The following is an 18356-nucleotide window of genomic DNA, read 5'->3' as shown; positions in this document are numbered from 1 at the left end:
AGAGAAAGCCACCAGGTATATAAGAGTTCTTAACAAACTTTCTGAGGTACGCACGTTCAGTTCATACACTTTACGCTTGCGAGTGATAGAGCTGATTGTGAGAGAGGATTTGCACGGTTCTAGTTCTCTTAGTTTTTGGTGATACCGTCACTGACTTGAGCGTCGGAGTGCGATCGGCCGCAGCGGCGCCGTATCGTTTCTTTGCAGGTTCTTGAAGTAGATCCCGGAGAGGAACGAAGGTGAGAAGCGGTGCGCACGTCGATCCTTTGACGAGGCATTCTCCAGCGTTCCGGTCAACAGGCAGGATCATATGCAAAAGTTTAAAACAGTCCCAGGCAATTATGAATGCGCGAAATCAGAAATAAAGAGCAATCAATGGAGAAAAATCATACCTTTGGTTATGGATGAGCGAAAGTTACGATTTTTGCAAGAAGAGAAACCAGAGAGTTTGAGGATGAAAGATGAAGAGTGCGAGAGAAGTTTCAAGTGATGAAACAGTGCATGAAGCGCACGTTTTTGAAGACTTAACGTAAACTTGGAAACGCAAGCGACGTTAAGTCCCAGTCGTTAGATCAAGACACGTGTGCGCTGATTAGAGCAGGAACAGGAAAGCGTCACTTCGGTACACTGTGTGTGTCTTATCACATGGTGCCACGTAGGACAGTCGGGCAAGGCCATAGTCTCTTCGCTTAACAAGTTGACAGCTCGAGACTGGGGGGCTTGTGTACCGACCGATCCTCGGATTCGGGCGTTAACCAAAAGTCAAGGTGGGACCCCGAAGGTTGGGCCCACTGGAAAGTTCAGCAAGACAGGGAGGAGTCTCGTTAGGCTCACGAGTAAGGGAAGTCGAGGAGGGGGTGACATCGAGGTAGGGCGTGGAGGCCTCGGGCCTCGGCAACCCAATAGTACAGATGGATCGAAAAAGGTGGTTTTCAAGCCACATCCCAGTGGGGAATGCGGTAGTACGCACCACCATCAAAGAGCCACTGGGAAAGAGACGACTCGCAAGGGTCACGTCCCAGCAGTGATCTGCATGCATGGCACGTGACTGGGGCAGGGAACGCAGGATGGATGACCCTAGAGATTGGGCGCATGAGTTGGCGCCCAAGTGGCCATCCCGCGTCGGATGCGCTTCGGCAGGGTAGCCTTACGCACTAAGATGGCCCTATGACTGGGAGATAGTGTCGCTAAGGCGCGCCTACAGAATGCTTAAGTCACAGTTAACCAGAAGGGCAGAGACACTAAGAGGTATATAAGGTGTAACAACAAACAGAACAAGGTATGCTTTCATTAGTGCACATTACGCGTTTCTGAGAGAAGAACACAGAGAGAGAGAACACACACAGCGATCTTAGAGTTAGAGTTTGGTGTTTCATTGCCCGAGAGACTAACTTGACCGTCGGAGTGCAAACGGCCGCGAGGGCGCCCTTTGTCTCTTTCTTTCAAGTGATTCCAACGGAGGAAGGAAACATAAGAAAGAAGGGTTCTTGGACGCGAATTCAACAGAGACGCTCAAAGACGTTTAGGTCAATCGGTGGGAACAATTTTCTTACTATAAGTAGCTAAGAAGTCTAAAATTTGAACTAAAAAAAATCAATTTTACCTTGTAATAAAGTAACCAAAAACATATTTAATAAAAAAAAACAAATCCTTTATAATTTATTAATATAATAATGTGTTAAAACTCATTAACAAATGATTGAAAAAGTAACACTTTCTTGTCACATCAACTAGAAGATTCATATCATATTTTCAAATTCCCAATATTATCAATCTTATATATTTATTTCGACCGTTATAAAGGTTATTTTCAAGGAGTATACCATGAAATAGTGAAGCTAATATAAATGAGAGGTATTACCTACACCAAACAGTTAGGTTTAATCTCCAAAATAATAAAAGAAGATTGTTCCAAAAGAAGGTTTCCTTCATATAAATAGCCATAAATGTTCCATTGTGTCATAATCTATTGGAAGACAAACTTGTTGCATATCAATGGCATTGTTTCATCTTATTTATAATGTCTTCTTTCTTCATCCAAATTTCCTCGAAAGAATGTTGGCCCCCCAAATCAACAACCTTTACTCAACCTCTCTATCTCTTGCCGCAGAGCCCAATTCAAAGCTGAAACACCAATCAACCATTTCCTAATTAGTAGTTAATCAAAGTTAATCAAAATGAAAAAAAAAAGGATATAAATAAATCTTTATCAAATCACCATCCATAATTTTTTTATCAATAATCATCTCCATATGTGTATAACAATTTAAAGTATTCAAAGGGAAGAAAAAAAATATGTGCATTACTTAGAATTTAATGGTCATATATTAAACATATATAATACTTTTTCCAGTTACCCAATTACAAATCACTATTAATATGACTTTTAACTTTCATTTTTTTTATCAGCAGACTTTTAACTTTCAAAATACACATAACAATGTAGATATTTTAATACGGTTACTCATTCATAAATGATCTAAACTATCACTTTTAAAGTAGCTATTTTAAAATTAAAGCATCATATAACAACTTTGAATTGAATAAAGCATAAATATTTTTAAATTATGAATTTATTTTAATTAAATTCTAGAGTAAACTACACTAATTACCTCCTCTGATCTAACATTATTAATTATAATCCAAGTCTCCAATTTTTTTCCTACAATAAAATTTATAATATTGTGATAGTAGTATCTAGGTGACTATTTCCGTCAACATAAGAGTATTTCATTATTATATATTTTTTATTTTTTTTCGTTATTTCCGTTAACATAAAGTGATTACGTGAAATGCATTTAGTTGTTAATATCTTTGTCATTGTAGTTATAACTAATTCTAGAAGCAACATGCTTTCATCTGTGTTATAAAATTCTTGATTAAAAGAGTTTATATATAAACAATTTTAAACATAAAAATGTATTAAACAAATATTTTAAATATTAAACTACATACTTATAATTTATATGCCAATTTTACATTAATAAAAAGAGTTTGATAATTTAATATAAAGTATAAGTTTCACTACATTAAATTTTAGTATTAAAACAACTAGTTCTATACACACTATCCTATTTACCTTCCTTTTCAGCAATGAGCTTACTAGCAGTGTCGCATTGAGCTCTCATCACAGCATTTTCTTCAACTAGTCCGTCGTGGACAGATTTCCAGTATAAAAGTTGAGATTGAAACATTGAAACTTCAGCCTATGTGATAAATAACACTCACATGTAAAAATTCTATGTAAATATCAAACAAAGCTCACCCTAATAATCATTATGTGATAAATAATACACTTAATTAGCTTTAATAAAGTTCGTTCATTCAAATTCATGTAAGAAATTCATTTTATTTTATCTTTACATTTTTTGTTTTATAAACATTAGAAATATAGAGTAAGAAAGTTATATTAGTATTTTTAACGTCAACTCTATTATAATAAAATAATATTTTTATTAGAAATAAACCAACATAAAATGTTTTAACATAATCCTCACTAAAAATATGTTTGTTATTAAAAAAACATTAACATAGTTTCGAGAAATCTAAAATTTGGATAAAACAAAAAAGATATTTAAATCAAATATTAACCATGAGTAATTTAAAAACAACAAGCTAGGTCTGGACTAAGCTTTTACTCTCCTAATTCCTGTAAAAAAAACATTATTTCTGGAAAAATATTTGTTTGTCATAAAATATTTTCTATTAATTAAATTTTTACTAAAAATAATAAATGCCACAAATTAATGATATAAATGGTTCCTCTCTCTCTTAGTATGGTTGAAAAATACGGATATCATAAATTACGTAATTATTATTTTTTCTTCTAACATTAATTAGTTAATCAGACCCAATTAAATGAGAATTAGAGAAATGAAGAATCTGAAATTAAGAATAATGTAGAAAAACAGCAAACTATTAAGAAATTTAATGCTAATAAAAAAAATAATTAACTTTTTTAAGGAATGTAAATGAGTTAAAAAAAGAGTGTCAAAGAAGAATACTCACTTCAAGTGCCTCAGCTTGGTTTTTCAAATGTTGTGCTTTGGCTTGCTTGCGGAGCCGATATCTCGCAGAATACACCCTGTTAGCCTGCTTTCTATACAAAACGTGTTTTGATTAAATATCACTGACACAATGCTAATATATTCATTAGTTTTCTACTATTTTAGTATGGGCAATGTACTATAATATAAATATTTATTTATTGATAATAATTACATACTTTTAATATTTAATTATATTCAAGTTACATTTTTAATAAATAAATATCAGATTTAAAACAATTCAAAATTATTTTGCGATGTTATTGGTGTATAATATCCACCAACCTTATCTATAACTAAATTTTATTAAAAAATGTTACCAACTACCTTTAATAGTATTTCTAATTATATATTTTTTCATCTATAATAATAAACTTAATAATTTATTTAAAGAAATCGATCGAGTTTATTATCTTGTTCTTGTCATTTTTTTCTCAATATCCGTACTACTCAAACTCAATTTTAAAAGGATTGAGTTATAATATATCAAATGTTTGTACTCAATATTTGTAATACTCGAACTCAAAACATTAGATGTTTGTTTATAGCTTCGGTTGGCCACTGATATTTTTGGAATTATGTATATATATAATTTTTTCTTATAATAGAATTGATGTATCCTTAAAATACTCTATGTTTTTTTTTTATTAATAAAAGAAAATCTTAAACTGATTGAATGCGTCCTAATCAAGTGTTTGAAGTCAATATGGGTAATACTCGAACTAAAAAAAACTTACTTAAAAAAAATAAGTAGTAATCACTAACTATTGGTATAACTATTGTAATGTTATTTAAAAAAGAATTTTTTTACCTTTTCATTTGAGCCTCCAATTTGGAGCCTGAGTCACGGTCGAAATCCTCGACATCATCGTTTGGAGGACCAAGAAGATGTTCTGTCCCAAGATAGACGAGAGAAGGATTCTCATGTGTTTTCAACACGTTTCTTGCTTGAAATAAAATTTCACCACCTTCATTGACAATGGACTTGTTTTTATTGCTTGTTGGGGCCTTAGGAGGCAATTGCAGAGCAGCAAATTGCTTGTCATTGGTGAGTAAGTTTGTGAAGGTTTGGTTGGCCATGGTGTCGGAGGAAATGCTCTTGTATTGGAGAAACAAAATGCAATTTTCGAACACTTGTCACATATATAGTTCAATAAAAGAATTCCAAACAACTTACTAGAACACTTAAAAACACAAAAATTGATAGAGAAATTAAAATTCTAAAAGTTTAGAGAAAATTATTCCCAAAACATTTATTGAAGAAGAGTTGCATACCTATGGTAGTGATCAAATAGAAGCTATATGAGAATTGAAAGAGAATTCGTAAAGTTTTGGTGTCCTTTTATATAGCATTAGGTTTTAGGTGCTCAGTTGCACTTCGATTGCTACTGTTGATCTATTTTTGTAGTAGAGATTATTGGCCGTTTGATTATATTTAAGTGGTTACAAAAATTCAGAAAATAAAAAATATATTTTTATAATTGGTCATAAAAGGTGTATATTTTGCTAGAAGAAATGCACTACTGTAGAGGATCCATAGCTTGCTCAGCTTGGTTATATTATTACCATACTGGATTCAATCAATTTATAGAAAATCTAGGCAAATATGCTAATAATTATGTTTCAACAAAAGAAATTTGTGTGTCAATTATATTTTAGTAGAGAAATTACAATTTTAGCTTTCATTTTACTAAATTAAGTGATTTATTTTAGAGGAAATAAAAAAATACTCATTTATAAGGAAAATTGATATAAAAAGTACTTACTTAACATATAGTGAATTTATTAAAACCATGTTTTTGTTTTATCAATGGTTGGAATTCTTTAAACAGTTTTTTTAATTAAATACTTCCAAATATATATATATATATATATATATGTGTGTATTGTGTGTTTCGATAAATTAATAGAGTTGTTTTATGATTCAAACATCTATCCAACTTATAAAACAAAACCATAGCATATAAAAAAAACATCTATTGTTTTTTTATCAATTACCAACTACTTCTCAAATCTTTTGAGTTTAAGATATAATATTTGACGTAAATTGTATGAACTTTACTCCTCCGAGAAAAAAAAACAAAACATTTTTTTCTGAAAAGAAATTAAATAGCCAAACGCTTTTTTTTAAAAATAAATAGGAAAACAAGTCACGTATATAAAAGGCCTTTTGCATTGATTAAAAATGATATTTTACTTCACTTGTACCATTGATGTGAAACATAACTATATAATGAGTGAAACCTTTTAAATAAATCATAATATGAAAAGTATTTTTTAAAAATAATAGGACATTGTTTATTTGATAATTGAATGTTTATTCTAAAACTTCAGCAAAATAACGGATTTTTTTTAACCTTCATTGAATTTCAAAGGTTTATTCTAAAACCTTAGCAAAATAACGGAGGTTTTTTTTAACTTTCAGTAAGTTCTAAAGGTTTACTCTACAACCTCAACAAATTAACGGAAGTCTTTTTAACTTTTGTTAACTTTCAAAGATTTATTCTAAAATCTCAACAAAATAACGAAAGTTTTTTTAACTTTCCCTCAATTCCTGTTCTTACTGGTTGACTTGCTCGCCGGTTGAATCTGATGATAAACTCTACCTCTGTTTGTCTCCTCACGAATCCGTCTTATCTCTTGGTGCTCTGGAATGTAGCTCTAGTTGTCTCCTCACGAATTCGTCTTATCTCTTGCTGCTCTGGAATGTAGCTCCGTTGAAACAAAGGAGGTCCTACCTATTGATTGCACTCTGATGATTAAGTAAGTATAGGGCTTATAAGAATTTAAGAAGTAGTAAGTTTCAGTCTTAGAAACAACGTACCTTTACCTGGGGTCTTAAGCCCCTTTTATAGCTTACCTCTTGTAACAACTTTCCATCACGAGAATCTAATCTCAACTGAAAGCATACTCAACAGGAAAATATTTTATTCAATGGCACACTCTCACGGTGCTGATTCTGTTCAAGGGCACACTCAACAGGAAAAGAACTGAAACTTTCCTCCAAGGAGTACATAAAATAATAACATAACCACCAGGGTACCAACTCATGCACCAACATCAGGGGTCCAGCCTGTTTGCGTAGGCTCTCTCTCTATGGTGCTACGCTGCTTTTCCTTATACATGCAACCTAACCACTACGTGCCCTGAAACACATGAGCTTAGGTTTAAAAAGAGAACACTTACTCGACCTAGACTCCTCACGTACTAAGCGCACCCTTAGGTTCATAATTACCCTTCATTAACCGTCGGGGCTTTACATACGAAGGATTATCTTAGTTATACAGAAATGGACTTACCCATACAACTGGGGCCCAATTACATGGCCCGCTACTCTAACCTAAAAGTCGAGTTGACCTATCTGTGCCATGTACCAAGGTCCGACTACCGAGTGCTGAGTTCTGAGCGCTCTGATCTAGTACACAATTCCCCCAGTCTCGAGCTGAGCTTGCTTCAGCGAAGAGACTACTTGTGCACTCTTGGTAGCTTACGTGTCCTTCTCGTAGTGGCGGGTGTGGCGCGACGCACGAAGCGTCTATGAGATGAACCTCAATAAAACACTCCATATTTTTCAAACTTCAATAAATAAATATAATTAAATATATTTATAAATAATTAAAAACTATATAGTTTTAATATATTTTATAACTAAATTTTCTAAAATTTTGAAAGTCTAACTTTACATTACAAATAATTTTTCTAAAGTTTCAAAAATTTATTTTAAGAACCCAACAAAATAACTTTGGATAATAAGTATTTCAACAACTAATCTTGGATAATAAGTATTTCAACAGTATTTGCATATTTGTTATGATTGATGGTAGTTGGTTCATATAAGTCATAGTTTTATTTTGTTATGGGTTCATACTTCAAATTATTTTGTTTTAAACCCATGGTAGTTTATGTTGGTTTTTAAACCATGGTATTTTATGGAGGTTTTTAAACCCATGGTATTTAATGGAGGTTTTGAAACCTATGGTATTTTACAGAGGTTCTTAAACCCATGGTATTTAATATGGGTTCTAAATGAATTTTCTTGAGATTTAAAAAAACCCTGGGGAACACGTTCTCCAAGGATGGTTTAGCGGGAGAAACTACAACCTTAGATAAATAACTTAATAGAGGTTTTAACCCTGAATAATGTAAAATTAAATCCCCGTTAAAACCATTTTTTTCTTGTAGTGTAGATCGATTAAAATATTTTTATAATTATTATTTTTAAATAAATTTAGTGTTTAAAATTTAAACAGTGTAAATTTCACTTATTTCGTTTAAATAATATGGATTTAAGAATTAAAAAAAAAAAGACTCGATACTAAAACGGGGGGTTAAATGGAAAAACATGTATAGAAAGTAATCAAACAAGAAATAAATAAAAATTCTACCGGACGGTCCTCGGGCACACGGCACACGGTCAGGCGTGAAGGTCTCGGACGTTGACCAAAGTCAACCACGTGGGGCCAGAAGGGGGGATCCACTATAAGACTCATTGAACAGGGTGGAAGTTCATATGGTCTGCAGGTAAGGGAATCCGAGGAGTCCTCGGGACACGGCACAAAAAGCAGGGTGTGGAGGCCTCGGACCTCGGCACCTCAAACAGAAAAGATAGATAAAGAAAGGTGGCTAGTAACCAGAAGGGATAGACCCAGCTCACGAGAAATCCATGCATGAGGTGTAGGGACGCGACAGTATGCACCACCGTCAGATAAACCACTGGAACCGAAACAACCCGTGAGGGTCATATCCCAGAGGTTGATCTGCATGCATGGCATGTGAGTAAGGCAGGGAAATCCTAGGGCGGATGACTCAGAGATTGGGTGCATGAGTTGGCATCCAAGCAGTCAGCCCCGCGCCAGTTACACTACGGCGAGGTTGTCTTACCCACTAGATGGCCCTGAGTCTGGGCGTGGGTATCGCTAAGATGCGCCTACAGAATGTCTAAGTCACAGCGAAATAGAAAGGTAAGAACACCAAAGGTATATAAGGTTGACAACAGAGATAGCTAAGGTACGTTTTGACATTTCAAAGAACACTCTATACTTTCGTTAGTGCCAGTTACGCATTTCTGAGAGAGAAACAGAGTGAGAAAGAACACACAGTGATCTAAGAGTGTGAGTTTTGGTGTTCATTGCCCATAGACTGACTTGATCGTCGGAGTGCAAACGGCCGCGATGGCGCCCTTTGTCTCTCTGTTTTCAGGTGATTCCACCGGAGGAAGGGAACGTAGAAGCGAAGGGTTCTTGAGAGCGAAGTCAACAGAAACGCACGAAGACGTTAAGTCAATTGACGAGAACAAAAACATTACAAAGCATGAACATAAAATAGTTTGGAAGAATTTAGAAAGTAAGAATAATACCAAATTTAAAATAATGTGAGAACTACAAAATGTACTTCTACTGGACAGGAATGCTCGGAACCTCGGTCCAGGTATTTGGGGGAGGTCAGCTCGGTGTTTGGGCCCAAGAGGTGGGTCGTGAGCTCGGCCCAAATGTTGGTCAACCCAGAAAATGTAGTTAAGATAAAAGATAAAGAGATATTTTATCTGTTATCATATTATTCTGAAGATGAAAGATAATTGTTATTGTTTAAATCTGTTATCATATTATTCTGAAGATGAAAGATATAATTATTATTGTTTAAATATGTTATCATATTATTCTGAAGATGAAAGATATAATTGTTATTGTTTAAATATGTTATCATATTATTCTAAAGATGAAAGATATAATTTATTATTGTTTAAATCTGTTATCATATTATTCTGAAGATGAAAGATATAATTATTATTGTTTAAATTTGTTATCATATTATTCTAAAGATAAAGAGATATTTGATCTCTTGTGATAATATGCAAGTTAGCTATATATTAATTAATACATGTTAGTTACATATTAATTAATAGTTGTTGAGAATAAAAGAGGAGCACCCGAGAATAATGGTGCACATGTTAAACAAAATGTTATCCTGCTGTTAGCACCTGAAGGTAAATGGTGCTCGTTAGCAGGTGGTTTTTTTGTTATATATGCTTTCAATTGAGATTAGATTCTCGTGAGTGAAAGTTGTTACAAGAATAGTTTTAAAAGGGGCATGAGACCCCAGGTAAAGGTACAATGTTTCTGAATACTAGATTGAAACCTTATACTTATCTTATTTTAGTAAGCTCTTACAAACTTGATCGTCAAAGTGTGATCAATAGGTAGAGCCCCCTCTGTTGCAACAGAGCCACGTTCCAGTGCAACGAGAAGATGCTGAATAAAAGCTAGAGGAGACAGCTTAGGAGCAGAACTTTTCACTTAAGTCAACCGACGATAACATTTGGCACCCACTGTGGGGCCCGATAAAACTTTATCCCACCCACATTCATGTTTGAAGCCTTCCAACGTGATGAGGAACACTAGACAGGGACCGTTGGGATCCAAAGGAAGTGACGCCCCCACTTTACATCAACTCATGGAGACCATGAGGGCTCTCCAGGAAGCCAATGAGCAGTACAAACAAGAGCAGAAACGGATCCAGAAATAAGTAGAAGCTCGAGTTGAGCTGAACAAGATAGACTACAAGCAGAAGCCCGAGTTGAGCAAGTGCTTCTGCATGATCAGCTGATGGCAGAGATAGAGGCTTCTCGGGCAGCCAATGAGGAATTGCGCAAGACTAATGAGGACATGCGTAGGAATCTACAACAGCATGACCAATGTTCCGTCCGGTTGACCTGGGACGTCTTCGTGCGCGACCTCAACCGTCAGCTAGGGACTCCTTCCCACTGGTTACCTGCGGATTCCTGCAAAGAAGGACAAAAGGGCGCCCTAGCGGCCGTTTGCACTCCGACGCTCAAGTCAGCCAGCAAGAAACACCAAAAACTATGCACCTCCGTATCGGAGCACCGTGTATGGCTATCTGAAGGTGGTGAAAAGGAACTGTGTATAGTGTATATTTTCTCCTTCTGGCAAAGATCTTTCCCCAGTCCCTTGTACGTAACCTCAAGGCTCGAGCAAGCAACTAAGGAGTTTCTGGAAAATTTGCCAAAAGTCCGACCCCGTTCCCAACATTCCCAGCGCTATTTAAACTACCCTAGCATTTAAAGCGCCTTTAATCATAAAACGTAGCGCATTTAATTAGCGCATTTAATTAGAAAACGTAGTGCATTTAAGACGTTAAAAACGCTTGGGAGCCTTTATAGTACCTTAAACGCTCGAAACGGAAACTGTATTAAATGACTTTAATTGCCTGGTACCTGGCTAAATGGTGTTTCTATTCTAACCTGGCTGTTGTACACGTGGAGGGCCTCACAGCGCCATGACCCCATCTGGGGACGTTTCTTCGTGTGAGTCTGGGCATTCGTAAGGGGTTTTCAAATTCTCTGCGGGTTTTTTAAACTAAGTGAAAAACAACCAGTTGTTTTGTCGAATCAACCAGTTGTTTTACTCTTAGGAGTTTTTGAAAAGCTTGAAAACTGTTTGAGTTTGGTTGACTTAACTGCCAAACCAAACAATCGGTTGTTTTGTTGTTTCAACCGATTGTTTCTTTAAAAATCCTAACAGAATTTTGTTTTGGTGGTTGAATGTGCTTTAAATGATTTCCAACTGAATACGCTCCTTCATTAAATGCTTTGACCAATCTTTGGAAAATATAAATAGTTTGTTTATGTTTTCAAACAAAAAAAAGTGAAACAGATTTGAGTTTTTCAGTTGTGAATAAGTTGATTCAAGATTTGAACATTCACATCAAAGCTTTGGGTTTTCTAAGAGAGTGGAATATGATTGCATTTGTATTGATTTCAGATTGTTTTGTAATCTTGGTGTGTGATTTGCCAAAATGAGTGTGTTTCTTGAAGGGTTCAAGGTCATTTGGTGGATTGTGTGTTTAATCTGGTTTCATTACTTAGCGGATTACCCAGTGGTTTTCTGGGGACTGGATGTAGCTCTTGGTTTAAGAGTGAACCAGTATAAACTGTTGGTGTATCTTTCTCTTACCCTTAAACTCATTTACATTCTGTTTTTAGCTTTACTGGTATAAACAACAATGGGATTCGAAACTAGGTTCCTTCAGTGATCAAGGAAACTTTAACCACTACACTAGACAAATTCTTTAGTAGTATAATGATATTAATAATATTAATAATATGAATAAATATGAATAAAAATAGACATAAATAGTAATTAGAAATAATTTAAAAAGATAAAAATAATAATGAAAAAATTAAAAATATTTTTTATTGAATTAGGATTTTGGGTCTTACATACTGTTCCGTCCGGTTGACCGGGACGTCTTCGTGCGCGACCTCAACCGTCAGCTAGGGACTCCTTCCCACTGGTTACCTGTGGATTCCTGCAAAAAAGAGGACAAAGAGGCGCCCTAGCGGCCGTTTGCACTCCGACGCTCAAGTCAGCTAGCAAGAAACACCAAAACTGTTCACCTACGTCTCTGAGCACCGCGTATGGCACTCTGAAGGTGGTAAAAAGAACTGTGTATATGTGCGTGTGTTTTCTCCCTCAGGCAAAGATATTCCCCAATCGCTTGTACGTAACCTTGAAGCACGAGCAAGCAACTAGAGAGTTCTCTGGTAAATTTGCCAAAAGTTCCAACCCTGTTTCCATCATTCTCAGCGCTATTTAAACTACCCAAGCATTTAAAGCGCCTTAAAGCGCCTTTAATTACAAATGTAACGCACTCAATCAGCGTATTTAATTTAGAAAACGTAGCGCATTTAAGACGTTGAAACGCTTGGGAGCCATTATAGTACCTGAATGCTCGAAAGGGAAACTGTATTGAATGACTTTAATTACCTAGCACCTGACTAAAGGGTGTTTCTATTCTGACATGCCTGTTGTACACGTGGAGGGCCTCACGACGCCGGGACCCCATCTGGGGGCATTTCTGCCCACCTGGGGACGTTTCTATGTGTGAGTCCTCCTGCTTGGGAGTGCTACTGCGCTAGGGGGTGACTTTTTGGGTGCCAACTCATGCCCCCAATCATCTAGTCACTTACTCTGAGAGCGTATCTGCCTTCCTCTCGTACCCTGCACCCGGTTACCCTGGGCGTGACCTTCCTCTTGGGTCGTATCTGTCCCAAAGGCGTCTCTGGGGCAGCAGGGGTACTTCACGAGTCAGGCTGCCCTACACTGATGCTATCACTATGGCCTTGAAGCCACATTTTCCTTCTCTTTATCGCTCCCCCGAGCTATCGGGGCCTGAGGCCTTCCCACAGCGTCGCTCCCTCCATGGTCTTTCCTACCCATGGGTATCGGGGAACCACACTGTGATTGCCTTGCTTTAGCACTGTTTGATCTGGCGACGCCCTGGTTGGGCGGCGCCTTCACTTAGGCGACGCCTTGTCTTGGCGACGCTTCCTCTTGGCGATGCTGGCACTTGGCGTCTCTCCACCTAGGCGACGCCTTGCGTTGACTTTGACTCTCCAGTCGTTGACTTTGACCTTGACTTAGTCAACGCCCGGATACGGGACGGTACATAAGCCCCCCAGTCTTAAGCCGAAGACTTGTCTTCAGCGCAAAGACTAAAGCCTCGCCCACGCCGTCCACGTGCCATCCTGATGACGTGTCATTCCCTGCTGACTCAACAATTCTCGAATTGTTGACGTGACGCTCTCTTCTTACTGATTGATTTGACCTCCTCTGAAACGACGATGATAACACCTTTTGGGCTACCCTTGATCGCGCGCGACGTGGCCCATCGCGCGGCCATCCTCCAGAGACCTTTGCGTTTCCCTTGGGCAATTGATCCTCTGACGCGTGGCACGATCCCACGGCCCTCAGTTAGCGCCTCTTGAGTTGCGAAATGTAACGTTTAAGTTACTCCAAACCCCGCGCTCACCCTACTGTTACATTCATTCTCTCTGCATCTCCGCACTGTTCATCGCCTTCAAAACCCTTTCTCTCTGCAACTGCGATTCTCTCCTTCCTGCGCTCTTCTACTGCCTCCATTCCAATAGAAAAGGTACGATTTCGGGTACTCACGACTCTTCCCCTTCGTCACATTAGATGATTTATTGAACTGCCTGGGACTGTTGTTATTCACGTATTACTGCGTCTCTCCACTTCTTCCTCCTTTGATTTTTCTCGCGTGGAGAAGGAGGCTCTGGAGAAGCAGGTGACCTCTGGGGATGCCGCCGTTGAGGAGCTAGAGAAGGAGAAAAAGTCTCTTATCCAGGAGATGGCGGGTACTTTTGAGGAGGGGTTCCAAGAGGCTCTGACCCAGGCGTCCTGCGAGAACCCTGGCATCAATATTTCGAACTGCGACCCCATGCACCATGTCGTCGACGGGAAGGTCGTGCCCATGGACTTGGACGACTGAACCGCTGTCTCTCACCCGCCACCTTCACCTTCAAGCTTAATTCCTTTATTCTTTACGCTTGCTTTTGACTCTCTCTGTTTAAACTTGTAATTCTTTGAACCATCCGTACTCTTGTTACCAATTTGGGTGTTCGTATGATTGCTTTTGTGTCTTTGCCATATACGATTCTGCTTGTGCGATCTCATTCTCATCTTTTGCCTTCTTATGCTTCGGTTGTTTTGTTTGCATTATACTTGCTTCTTTCGCTTCGTTGGGCGGCTTTGTATGACCGGGAAAGGTCGCGTGCCAACCCTCACGCCCATGGAGAGGCTCACTTAGTGACGCCGTATCGTCCACGGGGTGTCTCTAACACCGAAACGGTTCTCTCCTTGATCCTTAGCCCCGACGCCCACGCCTAAGGAGAGGCCTGCTACAGCAGCACCGTATCGTCCCCGGGTGTCACTGTTCCCTCCATGGTCTTTCCTTCCTATCGGGGAACGCCCTGCCAGCGATTCGCTGGCGTTTGGCGGTCTTATCTCCCTCCACAGTCTTTCCTACCTGTGGGTATCGGGGAGGCGACGCCAGTGACTAACTTTGCCTTCCTTGATTTCGTCTCCCTCCACAGTCTTTCCTACCTGTGGGTATCGGGGAGGCGACGCCAGTGACCAACTTCGCCTTCTTTGATTTCGTCTCCCTCTACAGTCTTTCCCACCTGTGGGTATCGGGGAGGCGACCCTGCTGATATTTTGGTTGGCGACGCTCGCGACGTCTCACGCTGGCGTCGCCCTTTGCGTCCTTCCAGGCGACGCCTCGGGCGTTACCTTTACTTCGACGTTGACTTTGGGCCCTGCCTTGGTCGATGCTTGATGACAGCGAAGAGCTCAAGGTTTTGTCCGTGCCCTCCGCGTGGCACCTTCTGTATGGCTGATGGGACGTTCCGTCATTCGACTTGATCCACGTGGCGCTGCTTGTATGGTTGATGGGACATTCAGTCATTCCATTAAGTTCTGACTCCTGCTGTGCACCAGACTCACTTTCGACGGCGCATCGTACCACTGGATATTCTGTTGATACGACGTTTTCTGATTTTAACCAGTGGTGCCAGGGTCATCCTTCCATCTTCTGCCACGTGGATCAATCGTGCGGTGTATCCATTCGCGTCGTTTGGCGCTCTAACCGCTTTATTTAACTCTTCAAACTCTGAAACTATCCGCATCACTTTCTCACTCTTCACAATCTACTTACGTTCTTTCTTCTTGCACCCTTCCTTCTTGCACCCTTTCTTTTTCACACAGGGTTGTTCCAGCATTCGCTTCCCTCGCCTGACTCTTGCATTTCTTGCGGTCTCTACACTCTTGACAATCCCTGATCTCGTTAAAGAATGTCTTCTCACGCTGCTTCCTCCAGGGTCCGTCCCAAAGACTTGTACCCTTGGGCTTCGAGTGAACTTCTTGACGAGTGTTCATGCTTACTCTCCACCAGGGCCACAAGGGAGCACAAAGGGGATTCGTGTTCCTATGACCACCGGGCCTTCGCGAGGAGGCATGACGACGACATCGCTGTGCTCCCTTGCACTCTAGGGGAGCCAGTATGTGGAGACGAACGGGCCAACGAGGGGATCCCTTTCTTTTACTTTTACCAAGTGGTGTTCAAGACCATCGGAGTGCGCTTACCTTTTTCTTGGTTTGAGAAGGAACTGCTGACAGAGATCAACGTTGCTCCGGCTCAGTTGTATCCCAACAGTTGGGCCTTTGTCAAAGCCTTCGACATTCTCTTCGGGTTTCTGGGTTGTGCACCCTCGGTTGACCTCTTTCTTCACTTCTTTGAGGTGAAGAGGCAGAGACACAACCTCTGGGTAACTCTCATTAATGTACCTGGGAGAGTTCTCTTCACACCCTTCCAAAGCTCGTTCACCGGGTGGAAAGGCCGGTTCTTCAAGATCTGCCGTACTGACCTTGTTCCCGATGCTCTGGATGGGTTTCCGCTATACTAGGTGAGAGAGGAAAAGGCCCTCAAAGACAAACCCCTCAAGAAGCTGGCTCCAAGTGATCAAATAGCTTGCCGGATTCTTGCTGAGGCGGGAGGTTTTGACTCTGCCACTGTGATCAGCCTGGAGTTCAACTCTGGGACTCTCGCAAAGTACATAGGTAAAAATCGCTGCCCTAGAAACTCCGGCCTTTGTTGTTTTCTGTACGTGCATGTCTTGCCTCATAGTGTCTTTAACACGTCTTTTCCCTTGGTGCAGGTTCGAAAATAAACCAAGAAAAGAGGACACGACTTACTCGAGCTCTGCAGGCTGGAAAAGGGGCTTCACCTTCCTCCAGTGATGACTCTGATGACCACTGAGGAATGGCTTGTTCGTGTTTTTGCATGATTTGTAGCGTTTGCTCCGCTTGTACTACCCCCCCATTGTATTGAACATTGCTTGTAACAACTTTTCAATATCATACTTGATTTTTTTGCAACGCCACTTTACTTTGTATATGCTTCATGTACTGCGCGCTTTCCTTTCGTCCTGCTCTTCCAACGGTGCATGCCTTCACTTGGGCGACGCCTTCTTTCTGGGCGACGCCATGACCTAGGCGACGCCTTCTCCTTGGCGACGCCACGACCTAGGCGGTGCATCACATTACTTCAAACAGAGAAAGATAAAGGCTGAAAACCAAGGCACTTCTTTTTCTCAAACTGGTTTTTCCTTTTATTAGGGTGACCTCATTAAAAAACCCCCGAGAGGGAAAAAGAGCGTCCCCTTCAACTAAATTGTTACTAATCCTGCCGGTTGACCAGAACACTGGAACCTGCCTCGTCAAAGGATCAACGTGCGCACCGCTTCAAGCTTCCGTTCTTCTTCAAGATCCACCTCAAGAACCTGCAAAAGAACAGAGCGGCGCCGCTGCGGCCGATCGCACTCCAACGCCCAAGTCAGTGACAGAACCACCAAATACTAAGAGCAAGAACACTCAAGAAAACTCAAGGAACCGTGCAATGTTCTCTCTCACAGTAAGCTGTCGAACTCGCAAGCGTAAAGAGTATTATTCTGAACGTGCGTACCTCAGAAAGTTCGTTGAGAACTCTTATATACCTGGTCACTTTCTCTCTCCTGGCAGTTACAGGCCTGGACACGTGGCTCGCATCTAGTCGTACACGTGCCACCATCTGGAGCATCCTTGACTTGGGCGCTGCTTCTAATTCTCTTTTTGGCTAAGTTACTTATGCATGGTATTGCCCAGTGCATAGCTAACTTGGGAGTGCGATCTTTACTGGAACGGGCGAGTTAGGGTGCTCTCGTACACCTTCCCTGTGGTCTCGCCGGCCGCCTTCATAATCTGCACCGCCTTCATCTTCGGCGATGTGCTTGTTCTGGCGATCTCCAATCACTTAGTCGCCTGGGTTTACCATCTGGCGACTTCATCTTCAACTAGGCGATCGCCTGGAATGCTGAAGATCGGAGCACGCCAACTTAATAACTGGCGATTACACGAACCCCCCGACTTCCTTCCCTTCTGCAACTCTGGCGCCTTGTCCACACGCCTACTCTGTGGCTTGGTGCCACGTCATCAGTTCCGACTACCAGGGCGGTACACAAGCCCCCCAGTCTTAAGCGAAGACTTGTCCAGCGAAAAGACTGAAAGAGTCACGTCAACACCGGTCTACGTGGCACCGACGCAGAATTCCAAGCGGTTGTACTTTCTGCTTCTCTGAGGCTCCACCAAACCCCTCACCCATCGTTCGTCACGTGGCTTCATCAACGGTTACCTTCAGTTACCGTTTGCGCTTCCCAAACCCATTTCGAAAAAACTCTTAAACCCATTTTCACTCTACTGTTCCATCACTTTTCTTCGTATTCTCAAACGCTCTCACCTTCTCCTGCGAAAAACTCTCAGCGTTCTTCAACGTTCTGAATCACCAGCATCCTTCATCGTCTTCCTGATCATCAAAAGGTACCTCCTTTCCTTCTTCTGCTTGTTTTTCTTGCATTTTAACCGATTCGCATCATCATGTAACTGTCTGGTGCATACGTTG

At 40.0% G+C, this 18356-nt stretch overlaps 1 protein-coding gene across 1 annotated transcript; it reads right to left on the bottom strand.

Moving 5' to 3' along the window:
* Positions 1-1992: 1992 nt before the first annotated feature.
* On the bottom strand, positions 1993-5126 carry LOC150024706 (uncharacterized). Its single transcript, XM_090296114.1, has 4 exons — positions 4858-5126; positions 4009-4099; positions 3080-3206; positions 1993-2124 (listed from the first exon to the last, which is right to left on the bottom strand). Exons 1-4 carry the CDS (start codon positions 5124-5126, stop codon positions 2072-2074), a joined length of 540 nt encoding a protein of 179 aa, XP_090152240.1. The 3' UTR covers positions 1993-2071.
* Between the last annotated feature and the right edge of the window lie 13230 nt (positions 5127-18356).

This window comes from Phaseolus vulgaris, chromosome 10, assembly GCF_051622355.1.
Source record: "Phaseolus vulgaris cultivar YP4 chromosome 10, ASM5162235v1, whole genome shotgun sequence".
Lineage (NCBI taxonomy): Eukaryota > Viridiplantae > Streptophyta > Magnoliopsida > Fabales > Fabaceae > Phaseolus > Phaseolus vulgaris.
Note: the sequence above shows the minus strand (reverse complement) of the source record. Positions and strands in the feature narration are given on the sequence as shown.

Coding starts and splice junctions, on each gene's coding strand:
- LOC150024706 (XM_090296114.1), bottom strand. CDS start 5,126: ATGGCCAACCAAACCTTCACAAACTTACTCACCAATGACAAGCAATTT. Junction 3,207..4,008: donor ACCAAGCTGAGGCACTTGAA/GTGAGTATTCTT, acceptor TTTATCACATAG/GCTGAAGTTTCAATGTTTCA. Junction 2,125..3,079: donor GCTCATTGCTGAAAAGGAAG/GTAAATAGGATA, acceptor TTGGTGTTTCAG/CTTTGAATTGGGCTCTGCGG.